Raw genomic sequence first — 22,069 nt, 5'->3', positions numbered from 1 at the left:
TTCTGTCACAGGGGCATGTTTTTTTTTTTTCTTTTGCACTTGTCACAGAACAAATTAAAGGCCTGATAGTTGGTGCACTGCACTGCTTCTAGGAACAACTGCATTAGATCTCCTTGATTACACTCTGCAACACAATTTTTGGTCCTGGGTAGTAAGTGTTATTTCCTAATTGCGTATGCCTCAAAAGTATAGAAAATGGCTATTATTCCCCACAAACTTTGCTTTTGTGACCAGGACAGTGATATTTCAAAATATCACTATTTCCAATGGGAAAACGGGCAAATGTGTGTCTGTTCACATAAAGTCAGAAAAAAACAACATATGAATCCAAATTAACATGTATTTATACAAGTGGTTCATTATACTTGTTTAGTTTTCCCTCTGTAGCCCAACACGAACCTCTAAGTTCCACCATACATTGTACTACTTTATATATCTGCATGGTTAAAAGTCCTCAACAGTCAGTGTGCAGCAGCCGAACATTTCATTTTATAAACCCTAGCTAACACAGTCCGACGTTGCAATGGTTGTTTTTTAATCAAGCCAGCGTTGAGTTCAAGAGATTATGTCCAGAAAGTGAAATTAAGTATTATGTGCAACTGAAGGTTGAAATATTTAACAGAACACTTCCCTGGACATCTCACACTGCACAACTTAACAAGCCCCAAGTATGAGATCCAAACAAAAAATAATACAACTGGAAAAGTATTCTTATGCAACCAAATGAAAAGGCAAAACTGCTGAAACCCAAGCTTAAACAGACATATATATATATATATATATATAATCCTCATGAAGGAAGATCAGATGGGAATGTAAGAAGTTCATCCAACTCTTCTTGGAGCACCTCAGCTTTTTCAGTGAATAGCATCTACAAAAGACAACCATTAAAAAACAGAACAAGCAAATCAGTAACATGAAGACAAATGCATTTGCACACCAATTCCCAGAAGCAAACACCACCCTTGCATTGATGAAGGAATGTAAACATTATGGAATCTGGGAGGCAATGTTTCATTCAGCGAATGATGCACTGCAGTTTTCCCTGACGCATCTACTTACCTTATGGGAAGCATAACAAGACACATGAAACATGGCAGTAGTACAAAAATGTTGCCTGGAATAGCAAGCAAAAATACATCACATACCATAAGAAATGAATGCAAGTGTGACTCACTTTAGCAGAAGCAACCACCTGATTGGCCTGTCGTTTGGAGATGTTCTGGATTGTCTTTGTTAACACGTTTGGGTCAGCATTTGCAAGGTGGGCCAGTGTTTTATATCCTGCGATATACAACTGCTTGGCTCAAGCCTGCAAACCACATATATTCACTAGTTAATTCTAGAACATAATCGAAGACCCATCTGAATTCAAATCTCACAACCCAGCTGTAAAGCCAAGTGGTTTGTCTGCACATCAGTAGTAATTACATTTTGTACAGAACAGGAAAAATAATCTGGGCCATAAAGCAGCATTGTTATTGTTTTATTGAATGGTGGTGGCATGGTGGTGGCAGAATCATGCTATAGGGATGCTTCTCTGCACCACGGCCTGGAAAGCTCGTGAAGATATAGGGCAAAATGGATGAAGCAAAGTACAGAGAAATCCTGCAGGAAAACCTGCTGAAGTCTGCAAGAGAAATGGGACTTGGGAGAAGATTCATCTTCCAGCAGGACAATGACCCCAGACACAAAAAGGTCAATGTCCTGGAGGGGCCCAGTCAAAGCCCAGACCTCAATCCAACTGAGAATATGTGGAAAAAGTTGAAAATTGCTGTTCGCCAAAGGTCCCCGTCCAACTTGATGGAGCTTGAGTAATTTTGCAAAGAAGAATGGGCGAAAATTGCAGTGTCCAGATGTGCGAAGCTGGTAGAGACTTATCCAAATAGACTCGTGGCCTTATTGCCACAAGGAGGTGAACACTTACGTAATCAATTATTTTCTGTTTTGTATTTGTTCTAAATTAACAATTTATAGATTTTATTTTTCATTTTGACATTATGGACTTTTGTGTTGATCAGTGGCAAGAGTCTTCAGAGGCACTGTGTGTGTGTGCGTGTATATATGTATGTAATATATATATATAATTTTTTTTTTTTTTTATGTTTACTTTTTCCAGACAAGAATTCAGAATAACGTCAAGATATGAAATTAACTATACAGTGGTAGCTACAAATAAGTTAAATTGTAGTCCATACATAGCCTGAGTAAAAACTCTCAAATTGTCACTTTGAACTGCCTTCCTCTCAGTATACATTTAAATCACATTTTTAGTTTTTGCTGATAAGGCTAACAGAAATCAGTAGTCTGCCCAGCTGAGATGATGACAAAACACCCTTCTTGACCACAAAAAATAATCAGAAAAAAGAGAAGAAAAAAAAAAACACTGCTCAAAGTACCTCAGTGAAGTGTACTACACAAGAACAGAAAGCTGACGATCAACCCAGCAAGGACTACACAAAGCCTCGAGCCAGGTTAAATTTATCTGCCACAACCCAGATGCTGGTTTCCTTTAGGAGAGCAAACACAAAGGAGCAGTAGAATCTATTCACTGTGAGACTGTCCACTCCCTGGAAAACATCAAATAAGGAACAACATTTACAGAAGAAACCAATCATGATGCTTTTGTAATGCAAACTGTTTTAATCATAACAAACACATATATGAACTAATTGTCAGAAATTACCTGGCAAAGGAAGAAAATAAGCAATATCTATTTAATGCAGCCATCTGACTAAAATAAATACATGTTTATATATATATATATATATATATATATATATATATATATATATATATATATATATATATATATATATATATATATATATATATATATATATTATATCTATAATATATTAATAGTACCAAATATATAATATATTAAAGTTTAGAAATCCTAATGATAAGCTAGCACATATGAAAGTAGGGTAATTATGTCAAAGGCACCCAATGGCAATTTGAGTAATAAACATGCGTTAAAGTTTCACATGGTACAATAGAGATTCCTGAACTCAAAACAGTAAACTATTACAGACATGATTAATATGTATGGAAATTATTGTGTTAAACTTACAAAAGGTTGGTGAAGACTCACTCCCTACTCACCTTTTTTAAACTCTGCCCTGAAGCCGCCTTTGCAATGTAGCTCTCTGGCACACCTACCACAGATGCTATATTTTGTTCCACTGCTGTCAGCGAGTAAACTGAAAACATAAAAAAGGTCAACTAACTTTCCACAAAGTCAGTCTAATAAACGTGTTTACATATATATATATATATATATATATATATATTATATCTTATATATATATATATTATATATATATATATACACACAGGCACACACACACACACACACACACACACACACAATGTCTTCATTTTCATGGAATAGCAATAGTAATTTCACCTGTCTGAAATAGATCATCCAATCTGGTTTACAATGAGCTACCATGTCATACGGCGTCACCAAGTACACCAAGTGAAGGATACTGTCAAGCACCAGACCCTCCAGTCCTCTCCTGAGATCACTGTACAGAACATCACAATAAGGCAGGTCTATTGAACCTAAAAGAGAAATAAATAAAGTTACTTTCTATTATTAACAGTCAATTATAACAAAAATAATGGTCTATATAACAAACTTGACCAAGGGAATGAAAGAGTTCATAGTTGTAGAGAACAAAGCCAGTACCCTGAATCATTGGGTCTATCATCCAGAAACCAAAAAGTCAAATGACCCCAATATGACAGCCATCTTAGGTCACAGATAAAAGAAAAGGGTGCTATCAGATTTTTCCTGAGGAGTTTCCGCCACACTAAAAACATATGAAGTTGCCAGCTGAAATGGGTTATGAGATATTAACAGCAATAGGTGCATTACGAGGATGTTTAATAATAATTCTATGCTGTGAATTCAATAAGGCACATGTCTCACCTTTATAAGTTGCTCTCCCTAGCTTTGTAACCTCAAGAACTGCATCCGCAAGACTGCCAGCAGTGCTCATAATGAGTCCCTTCTCTGTCAGGAAACTTACAGCTTGGATTGTGAGATCCCAAAGACTCTTCTCACTGAAGAGATGTTCCTGCTACACACTGAACAAAGTGCAGGACAGAAACTCATCAATATCAACTGGAGTTCGATATCAGAATACATTTGAAATAAGACATAAACTTTCCATTAGATACTTCTGAAAGATAGGGGATATAACTAAAAAACAACAAAAAACTCCAGCTCCCATACAGTTTTTGATATATTGTTCTTGCTTCTTTAGTACTTGTTCTGCAAAGCAAGTATAGTACGATCATGTAGTGGCAATGTGCACACGAACATGCCTTTCGAAAAGTGAGTAAGAGAAATTTAGACTACACTGCCAAGGCTCACAGTGAATATGTTTCTTGTTATTAACAATTAAGAAACAATGCAAGATAATTTGTAGCACATTTTCTTTTCTTTAGAGCAGCAAAAGTTTTGGATATTAAGATATTGGATATATTTACATTTAACCCAATGAGGGAGAGGATTAGACTCTGCAGACCCCTTCTGTTGTCATGTATCAGATTGCTGTAGCAGTTTTCTAGTGGACTGCTCACTAGCGCCTTTGCCTGCAATGAAAAACACATCCAGTATAAGCAAGCACTGCTATTGCACTAGACAGAAATACATTATCAGTTTTACAGCTGTACCTTTGATTTAAAAATAATAATAATTGAAAAATAACAAGGCTAAGAAGCTCAATGATAGGACATTTAGAAATACGTATGATTGCCTTCAGAGGTCTGCTCAGACCTAAATTTAAAACCCGATCCGACCCTCTCCACAAATATATTCCTAACATACAATTGCAACTAGGTACCTTCAGTGTACAGTATTCCTGGTTTCCAGTTAAAATGTAAATAAAGAAAAAAAAAATCACTCAATTAATCATATCTCATTTACTTCCTTAGTAATGCAGCACTGCATGATTTAAGAGGACAACAGGCTTCTTCAAAACTGTTACCTTAAATAGCCACACAGAAGATGATTTTGCAAATTTGCATGCTAATTTTAGACAAGCCTAGATCATACCAAACCGCAAAATTAATGTACAACAAGTATTACAAGCATTAACTGCGGCTTGTAAAAGAGCTATAGGATGAATAAATCATTTTCAGTGCACTTTTTGCTGTCATGTCAGTAATATTTTGCAAGTTTTGCCACATGGACTTTTATTATCGCTGAATACAACAATGGAACATTCCACTTCTACACATTCTCCTGTTATTTGTTTTACTCAATCAGCCTACATACAGATGAACCCGCTTTATATCATGATTGCCATGCAGGCATAATTTGTGACATTAAGCGGGTCATGAGATACAGAGTTTCACGTTTGCCTGACAGCACATTAAGAGTGCAAGAAAAAAAAAAGCGTTGCACTTATATCTTTTGGGGGGGTATTTTGTGCATTTGTATAAGACTGACTGTTAAAATTTGGTGATGCTGGTGTTTTTGCTTTTGTTGACAGGCTGAACAAAATGTCAGTTTATCAGCCAAGATATTGTATGCTTCTTTTGGAACCCTGTTCTTACCAGTAGCTTGTCCTTTTCTTGGAGAATGAGAATACTTTCCCCTGAAGTATCAATACCAGCTCGACCAGCTCTGCCTACCATCTGTTTGTACTGGTTTCTCTTTAGAAACTCTGTGGCCACGTAGGGAGATTGCAAAATTACCCTGTTAAGAGTTTCAAAAATTAATATTAATATCATGGTGGCCGTTAGACTTCTCATTACTGTTAACTGTTCATTGTTTGGGGCATGCCACAAAAGCACAGATTGCACACATTATTTAGGGGTCAGCATATGCAACCTCTGCTAATGTGCAGTCTAACCTATAAAGTACACACATAGGGAGTACCGTACAGTTGCTTTTCATAACTATTGCAAATGTGTGTTTAAAAAATAAATCAATAATGAAGAGCAACAAGTTAAACGTGTGTCTCAGAAGTTTCCCCCTTCTCTGACTTCAGAGGAAAGGGAAGTATGTAGTTATTATAACACTGTGTAAATACAGTGTAATCGTAAATCTCGAAAAATTACTCACTTCTAAATCTTTTGTATTACTTTAGTATAAATACATGTTCATTTGGATTCATATGTTGTTTTTTTTCTGACTATGTGAACGAAAAGACACACATTTGCCCATTTTCCCATTGGAAATAGTGATATTTTGAAATATCACTGTCCTGGTCACAAAAGCAAAGTTTGTGGGGAATAATAGCCATTTTCTATACTTCTGAGGCATACATAAGCAATTAGGAAATAACACTTACTACCCAGGAACAAAAATTGTTACATAGTGTAATATACTTGTAAAGCACATAGTGTCAGTCAGACTAACCTACGTGCTGGCAGGTTCACTCCTGCACATCAACTCTGGCTGCCAATCAGGAGACAGAGCACCCCAGCAGAGTAGGCTTCCTCAATCAATTTCCTCTCATCGTTGGTGAGGCCGCTGTGATGATACGCAATCCTGAAAAGGATGGTCCGCTTTAAAACAGAACAGATGCTGCCATTTCCAGCACTCCTAATCTCATCCAACAGATCTGTCTTATCTTTCTCTCTGTGTTGTATAAAACACCTGGGAAGAAAAAAAATTGGTGTTGAAGACCTGTTTATTGTGTTCTTATTCTGCATGAGCTGTAATTAAGCCATAACTAAGTGTGCTTTCTGTGTGGATAAAATTTAAAACTAAAGTCAAGGACATTATATCAGCAAGGGAGACTTGTCTCCAATTACAGAAGTATCTACAATATGACAAGTGTCTGATTTGTGGTTTTTACAGACCCATTGTGATGTTTGTTTATCCAAACTGTACAATGACGTGTTATCACAGGATAACAGGATTGGGAATCCTGACAAACATTCCACTTGCCACACAATGTACTATAAACTTAACTCTGGGATGTATTGTTCAACACTGATCTTTTTAAAATATACTTTACACACTGAACACATATCTTGAAAACTAACAGAAGCCATTGTAAAGTACTACAGCGATGGACAAGAGTTTTAGCACCACTTAGAATTTTAGGATTGAGATGTAATAAAAAAACAATTATGAACATAATTTAGATATTATATTTAATGTAATCAAAGAAACTCCAAAAATATCATAAAAGTCTACCGGAAGCCATAATAGTAGTATAGTAGTTACATTTCAAAATGTAACTGTGGCAGGCTGGCGAGTGGATAGAGGCCCAGAGACAGACTGCAGTTCAAAAAAATATATTTTCATTATAAATAGCTACAAAAATAAAAAGGCACAAGTGCCAAAACAAAGGGAATGAAACACAAAAACAAAATGTACAAAATAAAGGTTTCCAGGCTGGGCAATGCCTTCACTGGATTTATACACCACACCACACCACACCACACCCACACCACACCACACCACACCACACCACACCACACCACACCACACACACCACACACACCACACCACACCACACCACACCACACCACACCACACCACACCACACCACACCACACCACACCACACCACACTGCTTCCTCAGCTCCCTCCTCCCAAATGAGAAGCAGAGGCCTCCTTTTATGTCAGGTGGCTGGGCGCTGATTGATCGTTAATTAAACTAATCAACTAATCAACCCCAGCCACCTGAACATAATAAACCCAGGCAGGTAGGGGAAATTAACCCCATCCCTGCCTATTTAAAAAGGGCAGAGCTTTGCTCTGCCACAGTCACATTGTTCAATTTCTGTCAGTTTTTCATTAGCCATATGGAAAACTACAAAGAGGTAATTCAATATGTTAACGCAACATTATTCAGTAGGTTTCATTTGACTTTATGAAGCAAAATGAGTTAATTCTATAGGGTGATGCAAAACGTTTAGTCAATAGCTGTATTTCCTATTGCAGCACTGTAAAGTGGTCAATAAACTAACTAACTAACATAGTGTCATAGTAACATAAGAGAAAAAAAACAATTAAGTGAAGTATGCCATCTTCTTTTCCCACATAAATGCTGTAATTTTCTTCAGGTTCACTGAACGCACATGTTACAGAAATTCCTCTTTCGGTAAGTAAACTGAAAGCTACTATATCAGTGAATTGAATATTGTAGTATGTACTTGTTTAGGTATTTGCAGATCATTCCAGCCACATTTTCACACTTTTTTTTGGTTGGGCAGAACATGAGACAGGAATGCATTGGAATGACCTCCGTCACCAGAGCGATCAAATGGTCTGGGTCCATCTTCTTCATATTGCTAGAGTACTATAGATGACAAAAAGAAACACATGTAAAAAAACAGAAACTTGTAAAAACAAGTTTACATATTTCAGTCACATCTGTGCAACAGTGGCTTTACTTACTACTGTATCAATAAAAAAGATTGAAGTTAATATTAACATCCCTTCATAATTTTAATATGGCAACATAAATCAAAAGTTATGACAAGCCTTACCTGGTTGCCCTCAGTTGGGATACCTGTGGCTTCATATATAGTCTGGGTGTTCAGATGTCTGGATCTGTTTTCTTTTTAGGTTTGTTGATGAAACGCACCCTGCCTACCCTAACCTAAACCTTTTATTCCAAAATGCATCCTAGGAAGTGAAAAGCTGATGCTAGAATTTTTTAAGTAAAAAATAAATAAAATAAAATGTCCTTGAGTCTGTCGTGTCTGTTAAATTTATCTGTGTAGACCTAACAAGTTAAACAATGATGCTAAATGGATTAAAAACAGCCAGATGAAAAAGTTAGTCGAGATCCTGAACCATTGTGAAACTGGAGTAAGCAGGATACTGTGGACAAATATCAGGGAGCCGTTTTAAACTAGATGCTTCTGTGAGCTTGTCAGTTTATTTTTAATAAAGTAGCTTCATTTACTGTGCACACATTGAAATGGCTTAGTTTACCTGATTACTTGGTTGCTGCATTCTGTCGGCATATTAATTTAATTCAAGTGTAATAGCCTTACCAAAGTCATATAATATCATAGAAACAGCTACAATAAACAAGAATTTTGCATGTCTTTTTGGGCGGGCTAGCATTGAGTCTGAGTTCTAGCTTTAGGTTTTTGCTGACATAAATCTAGATGTCATTTTAAATTAAAGTGTTTCCTCATCAGGAGCTAATTTAAAGTGCCGCCACACATCTCAGTCACTTTGAAGCCAGAACGTTGATTAAGTCATTGCAACTCCATGAGCTATTGTTCTACTAAGACAAGATTTGCGACTTGCAACTAACCGCCGCTACAATGGGGCTACCAGGAAAATAACAAATAAAAGTTTAATGTCTCCTAATACAATATTTTACTTTCTATTCATTGTCTAATTGTAGAATACATTGGTATGCATAATGCAGTATCACTGCATTGAGCTTATTTATTACAGTTTATTTATTTAACACAGCCATTGCAGCTGTACTGCCATACCTTAAAACTTAAAGAGTCAAGAAAACTTGAAACAATCTTCTTCTGTGTAGTCAACCTCATAAATGCAGTCACTTAGTTTAACATACTATTTTAACCGGACCTGTAGATTCAAACAAATGAGAGGAAGCAATTTTCCAGTCTGTGTAAAGATCACAATTGTAGTTTGAAATGAAATAAATTACATTAGCTTTAAATTAAATTTTTACTGTCTCTACATTGTATATGATGCTTACAGTAACTATGTGATAAAGTGCATAAGTTCTGAAGGTGCTCTCCAGTTCTGCTTGCTAACCAGACATAAGCAACACAGACTAGATAAGCCAAAGTGCCTTTGTATTCATAAGTGCCAGCGCTAACTAGAGAACGCCTACTCTGTAATAAAACAAACAATACAATTGACATACAGGTCTGAAGTCACTGGAATAATTCTCTGCTTTGAGGAACTTCTGCAGATCACCAGCATTATTTAGGGTTGCACTCATTCCTATGATTTGCGTGGTTTCTGTTGGAAGTAATAATAATGGTAAGTAAAAAAAAGTAAAGGTAATCTTTTATCACATTGCACATTTGGGTTTGCAATGGGAAAAACAATGTTACAACATTGGCTTGTCATGTGAGAATTACTGTATACAAGATCTTAACAGTATAAAAATACAAGGTGGTTATGACATTAGACTTAGCAAACACAAGTCACACTTTTACAGAAAGAATACAGTAAGTATTTAGTAAGTGTACAAAGATAGTATCCTGCATGGTTTTGTGTCATCTTGGTAATTTTCTGTTTTTAAAATGGTAAAGTCTTCAATTTCAGGGTATTTGACTCCCAAGTTTAGTAAGTATAGTGCTTAGTAAATATACAAGAAAAAAAAAAACTTACTGCTTGCAAAGAGAACTTTGGCCAGTGTAATTTCAGAAATGGCCCTAAGACTGCCTTCACCCAATATGTGCAACTATAAAAATGGGACAGAATCATCATGACATGAATTGCAAAATAAAACATCACTCTGTGGAATGAACTTTGCAGATCTCTTGTCCTTTAATGTTTGAAACTGAATAAACAGAAACCATTTTGAAATTTCTCATTACAAATATTACAAAATACATTTCAAGCACTATTTGTAGAACAGTAATCCAAACAGTAGTATGTTCCGGTAATGCTTTTAAAACCCACCTCATCCACTACAATCAGACCAACGCTTTCAAGCCTATTTGCCTCTATGAGAGAATTCACATGGCTGTGTCCTTTCTCAATGGTAGCAATAAAGAGCAAGTTCTTCAGTCTCCTCTTGATTGGAGGGTACTCCCTTTACTCCCTGCGTAATCCTCTATTATGAAATCAAGCTCCAGGCCAAAAAAGGCAAGACCCCGGATCTGTTTACAGGAATTCAAACAACACATTAGGTTATTTAATTAAAAACTGAGAGGCAGGGGAATTCAATTCTGCATGAAAGTATAACTAAATAAGTAGGGATGCCTATAGTTCTTGAGAAAGTTGTACGCTCTTGTCTGTCACGTACTATCGATAACTTATTTTTTTAAGTTATGGAATTAGGTCAATTCTAATGAATGTAAATACCACTGCCAGCTATTGTTTTAAGTAATCCGAGAGTTTCTTATACTGAAAAGGTCAAGCAAATATCAGAAATGGCATACAAATGGTAAGATCTGGTTAAGTTTGTTGTGTTGAGTAATTATTTTCCTAGACCTGTTTAAATGCCTGCAGTACTGAAATAGTTAGTACAGAGATGTTGGTTTTAACAAAGGGCCCTCTATTGAATGATTCAAATGAAAGAGTTTATAGATCTGCTACTGTTTAAATTACTTTGACCCCAATGTTTATTGTAAATGAGAAACATACTTATAAAAGGCTTGCAATGCAAACAGTCCCATTACCTTTTCCTGTACAATGGCCACATATGGCAAAATGAACAATGAATCCTTTTTCCTGCAAAGCAGTTCACAAAGAATCAGTATCTCAGCAACTAAAGTCTTGCCTCCACTTGTTGGCAACGAATAAATCAGGTTTTTTCTTTGATGAACAGATTCTAGAGTCAAACAGGTATGCTGCCATTCTGTTCAAATGCAAGAGAACCATCATTTTAATTCCGGAAGCAGATTTGGGCAGTAAGGAATTGGCTTGTTTTTGATGTACAATAATAATAACTTATCAACACAAAATACGATTATTTTACCAAAGACCAATTCAATAAAAGTTCAAGCTTGGATTACAGCAATTAGATAAAATATTAAGTAATTTTTTACAAAAGTTAAAATGTGCATTTTCTAATTAGGAATGTAAGTTTTTCAGTTTCCAGGAAAGTGTTTCTTGATTTGATATTTCCTTAATATTTTAGGTAATACACATCTATATACATAAAGAAATACATGAACATATAACAGTGAAAATACAGTATATTTAGTTTAGAATGCAGGGCACGGTAGTTGTTTACTATAAAGATCTTTGATGCCCCGATGCTTCTGAAACAAGTCTTTAACTGCTCGGCAATCCAAAAAAAGGACCAAGGTCAACGTCGGAGGTAGATTCAACAGTTTTCACTGCTAAATTGATCTCCTTAGTAACCACAGCATCTTTCTGCTGTTTAGCCCTGGAGACTTAGGGTGACTGTGCACAAGCATTTTCTGTCATAGTACTTTTCAGATGATCTTTCAGGCTTCTCCTTCTGTTCAAGGCTGGCTCTGCAAGGTGTGTCACACAGTTTAGACTGTATCTAATAAGGTCCTCATCTTCTTAACAGAAGACATTTCACTCCTAAACTGATTAAGAGGTCCACTTTGTTCCGATGTTTGTTTTGTTACAGTTTCATTTTCATGTTGTATCATGTGTTGTGAGCTTGGTAAGTCACCCATTAAATCTGAAATAAGGATACTGTCAGCATTCCCCACATGGCATGGTTTTATGTCATCTCTGCAATTTACTGTTTTTAAAACAGTGAAATCTTCAGTGTCAGAGAAGTTGACCTTATGCTACATCTGAATGTGCCTCCAAGTTTCTCATTTCTGCCACAGTATTCCCATTGTTTGCATATCCGTTCTTTACAGTCTCCAAGTAAGGACTGCTGCAGGCTGGTGCAAAGTTGTGTTCTGCATCATCAAGATTTGCAAGGCAGCAGCTTTCGTTAGGAAGGCTGTCATAGTCTCCAAAGAGATCGTAACCACTGTGACACTGCAAAACAACAAAGAAAAGTAAATACAAATAAAGAATATGATTTCCAGTGTCAACAGAGTACCAAGAAGAACAGCATTAACTATGGCAGGTGTAACTTACTGTATAGGCCTGGTACTGCAAGTAAATATGCTCAAAATATATGCTTCTGTATTTAGTAGGAGGGGAAGAGCTCAGAATTTACATGGTGGGCTACAGTCTGTTGGACACTTTCTATTGCTGCTGTAGAAAAATCACTGCAAACAAATGAAAGGTAAGATTCTAGGACCACCATCACAGACCACAAAAGTCACTGTAGCTGACTGCAATGAATTTTATTGCATGCAGTGCCCAATTTGTCTCAGTTAAGGGTTTCATTGTTGAGATAATCTTATTTAAAATACACCAGATAGGCTACAGGAGGATTCTCCAACCCTGGTCCTGGGGCGAGCCCATATCCTCCATGACCACGGCTGGAGACCCTTGTCCTTACATTTGACCTTTGATAAAATAAAATATAGCTTAGGCCTAAATTACCTCGAATTACAGTATGTATTTGATCTTGGAAAGTTTAACATATTGATACAATGTATCACACAGAAATAATAATAATAATAATAATAATAATAATAATAATAATAATAATAATAATAAGATTCTGCATTCAATACATAGCAATAACATTATTGCTTCGCTGCACTTTTCGCGTCAAACACTTTGAAGTGAGTGTTTTAATTTAAATTAACATTTTGTTTTCGTTTGTATTCTTTCAAACTGCAGGTTGTTTTATTTAAAAGGCGGGGTTAGCCAAACGTCGAATGCTGATTGGCTCTTCTGGCACACAATAAAAAAAACCAAAACCCCACGTACGTGCAGTACCATTACACAAAACTAAATCCACTTTTTAAAGGTCTATCGCAAGAGAAACAATGAAACCCGTCGCTCCACTTTTTAAACATGATTAACATAGTCCAGTTTTTTTTTTGTTTTATTCTCTATATTTTGATGGAAAAAAAAAAAAAAACTGTTACGTCCCTAAAGTAAATTTAAAACGAGATCTAAACACGAAAGGCGTATGTCGTAACCTGCCAAAAGTAATGTTTAGGCCTAAATAATAAAACTAACTTAGTCAAAAAAAAGAGACATTTTTTATTTTACATTTATATATATATATATATATATATATATATATATATATATATATATATATATATATATATATATATATAGACACGGGAAGGTTTGCTAGAGCTCGTTATTTTTAAATATACCGAGACAGTAGTGCGCTTTTAAGTCACATAGCAGGTCAAAACCTCCAATGCTCCAATAACTCCAAAGGAAGACGAAGTTACAACCTCCGGAACCTTTATACAGCCTCCAATTGGGGGGGGACAATTGTAGTTCTTACAGGAAGTTAGAGAGAGGGATCTTGTGTAAGAAACATGTTTGCTATCAGAAATTGCAGATTTTTTATAACATGTACAAACCCGAAAGCAACGACCAGAAGTCCAGGTAAAATGTTTTAACCGGCTGAAGGGGTTGTGTATATCTATTCCGGTTATACGAGCAAGGCTTTATTTTGAAGACAGCACAAGAGAAGCGTTTCCTTGTATGTTTGACCTACTGTTTCACGTTAGTCTGTGTGCTGAGGAGTATCTGTAGTGTAGCCTAAGCAGCCACTGCTGAATACGTCCATATTAAAGCGAAAATTTTAAAAAAACGCAAACGGTGTAACTGTTTATGGATTGCGGTTCAGGAATAGTTTCTACTACTTGCCCCCGGTGGGAGGTGATATCTTTTCTGTACAGCATGGCATTGACTGTGCCCTCTGGAGTTGAAGTTGAATGACGACAGGACGTAGTGACATAATGGCATATTTGAAACCTTGATTTATATATATAAATCAATCAATAATGTACTGTTTATATTTTTTTCCAAAACGCGGTGTTGTTGCCTTCCCTGACCAAGATCAGCAGTATGTGTTTTTTAATTGGAGTGGTGTAACCTCCATCACAGACCCCAGTGACACACATTCTTATTCTCTTTAGGATATTGCCACAGTTGTTTCAGCGCCATTCAAATACGTTTTCTGGACAGCTCTAAACACTCTAATATCGGTGGAAATACTGGCAAAAAAAAGTGTTCTTAGTGAAGCGACTAAATATAGTAAATGAAGACAAATTGTAATGAATTACCCCTACTGGCTCTAGTATTACAGCTTAAATATTTTCAGAGTTTTTTTTTTTTTTTTTCTTTAGGCCTGTGGCAAAGAAGCCTTAGCATACAGCAATATGAGAATCCAGCTGGCAACAATGACATGGTAAGAGAACACAATATTATTATGAAACAAAATAAATTAAATCATGGGTCCTGCTGGCCACCCAATTGATGCAAGCTGAACCAGTTATTGTGAATACTGCAGCATTTTGTGTACATTACAATAGTATGCAATTGTGTGTGTGTATATATATCTTTGTATATTTACACACACACATTGAATGCACTCATGCTAAAAGGTATTGATAATCAAATGTTTATTATGTTAAGAATATGTGAAGAGAATATACATGTTTATGTTGATTGCTGCAACTCACCCCAGTACTTTGAATTTGTAGCCTATAAAGATGGAGAACCCGTACAAGGAACCTCCAAAAACGTGCATACTGTGCGGTGTAACTGTGGACTATAAAAACATACAGGTTAGTTATTACTAGATAGATATGTTTCTAGATTTTATGTATTACAGTTTATACAGTAATATAAACCTGATAACCCATAAAAAATGACATTGTAAAACAACAGAGAAAAGCATGTACTGATGCTACAAACTGAAGCCAAAGGGTTCCAATATGAAACTTCATGTTAAGTTCTAATTAGAACCCAATATATAGAACCCTCTGTTGATCAACAACGATGGTTCTGAATAAGTTGTTAAGAGATATCTCATTCTGTCATCTCAAACTGTGTGAAATGATTGCTGTTATAAGAAGCACGCTACACACAGTGTACTCATGAATTACTATTCTTTTTTTATTATTAGTAGTATTTATATACAGTATATTCTGTGCATGGAATGACATTTACACACAAGATAAGATTGGTTGATTTCTTTTCACATGATTTTATAATATAGAACCTAAACAGAATAATGGGCTCCAGAGATAGCTTGAAGAAATGTTATAGTTCTATATAGAATGCCTGGGCACCTTCTTTTCAGTAGATAGTGTACAATAATATTGTCAGTCGTTGGTGCATTCATTTTCTTTGTGCGACATCTTAGTTACTGTACATTTATAAATTGTTATATGGATGAAGATGGTATTTTTTGCATTCCAATCTGCATTTTATTTTATATAAATCAATGCAAGAGAAAAACCCTAAAAGTATTATCTTATATTTTGTTATTCAACAGCTTCTGTCCCAGTTTGTATCGCCACACACGGGCCGTATTTATGGCAGACACATAACAGGTATGAGTAAATATGTTATTGTATATATGATTGTGACAGAAATATGAGTTCTGGTTGTAAATCTCCATCCCGACCTGTGAAGGCGCTAAGTAGTGAATGGGAAGTCTTTGGACAGGCTGGCCTAACTGTTCATTTCCTGGGTCGGGAAGTCGGTCAGCCTGGAAGAAGGCAAGACTCCGTTGCAGGAACGTATTGACCTGGAAGGTAAATGAGGTAATAGCTGCAGGCAAACAGAGACAGCTGCAGTCGTTTACCAAGGCGTCATGCGTGATAGCATAAAGGGGCCGGAGAGAGAATTGTAAATCTTTTCCTTCACTTGGTTTTGTGATATAAACTGAAAGGAGCGTGTGAGACGCAGAGAAAAGAGTACTTGAAAGATTTGTGAGTGTTTGTTTGTTTTTTGTGTTGTTAGTAATTATCTTATTTTTTGATCACCAGACAGCTAACACATATCCGGAGCTGTCGCTTTTGGGCCAGCACAAGCCGGAACAGCACTACACCACAGTCACAAAATATATCTGTTATCATCCACCATGAGCACTAATACACACACTCCGGACCGGTGACCGTGTTTAGTATTGTGGGGCAGATAAAATATATTTTTTGGGCTGTAAACCTGTTGTTATTAGCTCCGTGCATTACGCATTGTTGTGTATTTCTGGGGCTTATTCTTTTGGTCATCAGACCCGGATTAAAAGAGAAAATATTATTCCTGCACTGCATCACCTCTGCAGCAGTTCACAATCAGCAGCCACTTTGCCATAATGATATACATGATATAAAACTGCAGTGAGGATTTGTTACACGATTCCTGTGCTAGCATGGTGTTATGTACAAACAGGAACACTATACATTTGTGGGTAGGTGGTAAACATTAATTTATCTTACTGTGTTGTAACCTAATGATTATATTGTTACAAATTTGAATTCAGTGCAGTGTTCTGTTGGCATGATAAACAACAGAATGTAGAATAAATAGTAAAATGCTGTAAGCTGTTTTTATCCTGTAAAAATAGCATTAAAAACTGTTGATGTCTTTTGTTTTTAATTGCATTTTGTTGCTCTACAAGGTATGGTCAGTTTATTCAGGGAACTCAGTACATGCTCAGACCTTTTTATAATGTATGGAAATCATTCATAGTGTTTTTTATTGCAACACACATTGTGCTTTTTATATTTTGGTAAGTTTGTGATAACGAGATTTGACTGAGTACAGTAGTAGTTCACAGCAGTGTATTTCCAGTATAACCAATGAAAACCTGTTTTTAAAGTGTCAAATCACAAGATAGCACTGGCTGTTACTATGAAGACACTGGCTTTTTTAGTCTGGGTTACATATACAGTATCTACAGTATGTCAAAGAAATAGCTTCTGAACTCGAATGAAAGCAGTTTACACAGTCAGTCTGTCTCGCTGTCTAATGTATTTTTTCATAAGATTTTTTACTATACCTTACATTTTTATGATGTTTGCCATTATTCTGAATCTAATTCTAATAACGTAAATACTGAGGTGTTTGTATATCAAGATGTTATGTTTTAAGCAGTTGAATGTGGTAGGAACCAACTTGCTCCTCAGCTGGCACCCACCATTTTTTTTAATTTTGTTTTGTAGCCCTGATTTGTAATTTTGTTTTAAAGGAGTGTATTTTAAAGAATAGGAAAGAAAGAAAAACAGGACATGAAACTTATCAGACCAAAAGTGCATTACCAGCGTTCTTGCAAAGAACTGTGATTTTTATGTTTCATGCTTAATTTACTGTATCGTGATCAAGTTCATTATTATTATCTTTTTTCATGTAGGTCTCTGTGGGAAGAAACAAAAGGAGGTCTCAAAGGCAATCAAAAGAGCTCATCACATGGGTATGTGACAAGACAATTGTACTGTATGATGTCTTGTTTTGCATTACAGCAAATTCATACGTTATCAAACATCCTTCTTTTCACTTAACATGTTCAAACGGCAGGAAGGGCTATTATTGAAATATAAAGATGAGGTGATTGGTAAGATTAATTTTATGCTATGCAGAAAGACAATATTAGGCCTATTTAGTGGTGAGTTAACAGAATCCCCAATACATAGGGAAGCAGTGTTGTAAATCATACCTATTTATTTACCACAGATAACCAGAAGTTAGGCACACATGTATGTGAGTTGTAGATTAAAAAGCATTACCAACTTTAAGTTAAACAGTTTCAACCTATGGTACAGTTCTAAATGTTTTTTGTATTTGTATTGTACATTAATTCTTCTTGCACACTGACACCACAAAAAGCTCGTCACCCCCCAGGAAAATGTTGTGAAATAGTTCAGTCACTTCATACTAAATGTGCTTAACAGGTGAATAATATGATTCATGTGATCCTTGTGTGTTAAACAGCCTCGGCTTCTTGTCATATTTTTTAACTTAGTTGTTCCATTTTCTAAATGTGTTTCAGTTACTTCAGATGTAAATGAACAAGAACAAATGTTGCTCACAGTAACTTGTATGGTCTTATAACTGATTTGTTATATAGAACCACCATTGTTCAGAATATGCTGTAGAAGTTCTCTATATTGGGCAACTTTTATTTATAGCATAACATTTCATTATACCTCCCATTTATTTTACGTGCCTTTTTTATACTTTCTCTTTTATTATCAGTTATTTACTCAATATAATCAGATATCAAGTTAGGAAAATAACCCCTACAGTCCACAGCACAAAACCCTCAGTATCTGAAAGACGACTAACTGAATGTGTGGGGTGTAGGAAGTCTGCTTGCAGAACTACAAGGGTGTGATCAAGATGCCTTACAGACACAGAATCTAGTCAGCACCACTGTTCTTCACTTAAATGGGCACTGAATTTATCAAAGACTCTCTGTATGTTCAGTCTCTTTGTCATGGCTAGATCTAATGCTTAAAACATTTTTCTTTTTTTATTATTTCAGGTTTCATGCCGGTTACACTGAAGGAACCTGCCTTTCTTAAAGACCCTAATGTCTGTGATATCAAGTACCCAGAGTAACTGCCTTTTGAAAGTTGTGTATGATTATGTACAGTATGTGAACATATTTTCATGAAATGTCAATAAACCTGGTTGTTAGATGTTCGATGGTGACTTGTTTCATCTTTTTTGTCTCCCTTAACTTTTTTGATGATTACAGTCATTGTATGTTTATTACAGTGGATGGATGAGCCGTTTACCATCAACAAACACATGAACTTTTACCAGCATTACACAGCACCTTTCACAGGCTTCAGGATAACCACACAGACAACCTACAAGCACCTGCTTTTATACCTGCCTGTTTAATCACAGGCAGGTGTCCCTCATTGCACTAGAGCCAGGTGCTTCCCATCCTGGCTCTAATTACAAACCCCAAAGCATTCTGGGTGATGTATTCCTGTGTCACACTCTGGACTACATTCTCCCTCTCTCCTCTGCCACAATATTAATGTCACGTTTCCATCTGCAACAAGAACATTATTATATGAAATGTGTCCAAATCAAATTGAAATAGACTGCATTGCTTTGGGGTGCCAAAAGTAATAGTTCAAGTTTATAAATAGTATATAAATGGAAGTATTTCCTTATACTTAATTCAGAAAAATAAATTAAAAATATTTCCAAAAGCGTCAGTAGATTTTAGAAGGAATGCAAATGTAGCTGACATTTTGGTCCACAGTAAACGTAAACGGATCATAGACACATTACAGGCCATTAAATGTATATCTGCCATACATGTATTTATATATATATATATATATATATATATATATATATATATATATATATACACATACATACATACATACATATAGAGTTCCCTGCCTCTGACAAATATAGGCAACGTGCCTCTGAGGGAGAATGCAACAGCGCAATCTAGTGCTCTTTTGTATTGCCAGAAATACACACTTTGGCTGATTTGTTGTATGTCAATAGCAAACTAAAACCACTAGAACAGTCATTACAATAAGAACTAATCAAAAAGATGGTAAACATAAAAATGTAAAAGGGAAAGTAGACCAAGAATAAGAAAATGTAATGTGAAGTTTACTCTTTAATAATAAGAACAATACAGAAAAAACATTTTCAAGATTAATGTCACATTTCCATCTGCCACTGGGACTGAACTCAAATCAGACTCACTCATTTCCATCAGCAGCAGTATGAGATAAACACGATTAAATTGTGACTCTCAGCCCTAGTTAGAATTGCGGGCTGGCAGAACTCAATCTCTCCAACTAGCACTGACAATGGAAGTTACCTAATGAGTGTCTAATATGATGCTAGAGGCAGGATTTAAATCTCCAACTGCAGGAATAAAATGTTGGCTGAACAGGGAAGGCTGGTGGAAATATGTTACACTGACAGAGTGCAATTCCATGTAGGCTTATTCATTATTAAATACAAAAGAAAAACGTGATCTTTAGTTTTGTGTAAAATGTCCAATTGCAGATTGTAGACTGCAGATGGAACTGGCAGCAGATGGCTTTGAGTTTAACAGACTGGACTCATGGTGCAGATGGAAATGTCAGGGCTAGTAATTTTAGGGAACTAGGTTAAAGAATCATTAACCTAATGCCACTATAACAAGTGCATCAACCATCTTTCTTAATTGGACTGGAGGATAACATAATGTCATTTGTAGTTTGAAAAACACTACGCATTTGTCAGTCTGGATTTTCTGCCCCTCTAGAATTAGTTGGCACAAGCAGATGGTCACTTCCAAGTGTGTGTGTTTGTTTTTGTTTTTTTTTAATACAGTAAATGTGTGCCATTTAGAAACTTGTGATCCAACTACTATTCAATAGGGATCTGAACTTTGGTTCTTTCTGACTTTCTACCAAGTTTCAGGTTGCTTTGTAAAAATGTATATATTTGTTTTTAGTAACGGATGACACAGTGATGACTGTATTAGTGGTCATAAAAAAAAACATGTGCCCGGCAAAATGTAATGGGCCTTTTTCAGCTTTAAATCATAAGTTATTTAAAGAATGTTTTTTTCTAAGTTAGTTTTTTTTTTTTTTTATGAACAAAATAGTTTTTGATACAAAGCATGATTTAAATAACTCACAAGAATAATTCATTTCTGAAGAGCACCTGTAGTATCTCATTCCAGAAGAATCTTAGAAGGTTGGAGAGTGTGAGGAGGCCAACTGTCTTTTCAGGGTATCCAGCAGGTCCTCCTCAGTCTCCGACTCACTTTGTTCCGGTTGCCTTTCAGTGTCAATCTCACAATTCTCCCTCTTGTCAGCGAGTAGCAGAGGCAGTACCTCTGAAATGTTAATTCCATGGTCTGCACCACAGGTGTATGCAGGTAAGGGGGCTCCCTCTAGTGAAATGGTTTGAGTTAGAAGCATATTTGATTCAGGGAATCATTTCTGCAGGGCTTGGCACAGGAGGACATTCTCATTAGTTTTTGGCTTTTTGCATTTCTTCTCTTCTGAAAGAGGAGACAAAATTATTTTCATATTTGCACAACCTGTTACTAGTGAACGGTTACAATGGGCAACAGCTGGTCTGTTGGTTTGGATGAGCGTGGTGGTAAAGTATTCTGCTCTTTAGAGGGAGGGCTCTTTACAGTTTAAGTACATTGGCAAGACAGTGTAAGAACTGCTCAGTGGTTAAAACAATGCAATCTGACATTTTTCTTTAAATAACAACAAAAACATGAAAGACTAAATGTAACAGTAATGTAAATTTGAAGGTTTCTACCATAAATTTGATTTCAAATATCTTTTACCATGTCTGTTAACAGCCACATAATAAACCAATGTGGCACCTTTTATATACACAACTAAGCCCTGTGAAAATCGTGGAAATTTTCTTCAAAATTCACAACAGTGTCACGGGTAAAGTATTGTATTTCACGGAATGTACATGGAACTATTTTATAAATTATGTGTACAGATTATTATTATTTTTTTAAACACCAAATATAGAGATAAATGCAATGACATCAAAATCAACGTCAAAGTTATTCAAGCACTTTACAATAGCTTGTGAAAC

The 22,069-nt window shown here is 35.9% G+C and overlaps 1 protein-coding gene and 1 pseudogene across 1 annotated transcript; one reads left to right on the top strand and one right to left on the bottom strand.

Moving 5' to 3' along the window:
- Window positions 1–790: 790 nt before the first annotated feature.
- Window positions 791–13,066, bottom strand: LOC121315539 (annotated as a pseudogene).
- A 798-nt stretch (window positions 13,067–13,864) lies between these two features.
- LOC121314468 (28S ribosomal protein S18c, mitochondrial-like) lies at window positions 13,865–19,165 on the top strand. Its single transcript, XM_041247779.1, has 6 exons — window positions 13,865–14,113; window positions 14,860–14,921; window positions 15,217–15,300; window positions 16,014–16,071; window positions 17,874–17,933; window positions 19,005–19,165. The coding sequence occupies exons 1-6, from the start codon at window positions 14,044–14,046 to the stop codon at window positions 19,079–19,081; spliced, it is 411 nt and encodes a 136-aa protein (XP_041103713.1). The 5' UTR covers window positions 13,865–14,043; the 3' UTR covers window positions 19,082–19,165.
- The last annotated feature ends 2,904 nt before the right edge of the window (window positions 19,166–22,069 follow it).

This window comes from Polyodon spathula, chromosome 1 (assembly GCF_017654505.1).
Source record: "Polyodon spathula isolate WHYD16114869_AA chromosome 1, ASM1765450v1, whole genome shotgun sequence".
Taxonomy (NCBI): domain Eukaryota; kingdom Metazoa; phylum Chordata; class Actinopteri; order Acipenseriformes; family Polyodontidae; genus Polyodon; species Polyodon spathula.
This window is presented reverse-complemented; position numbering and strand designations above follow the sequence as displayed.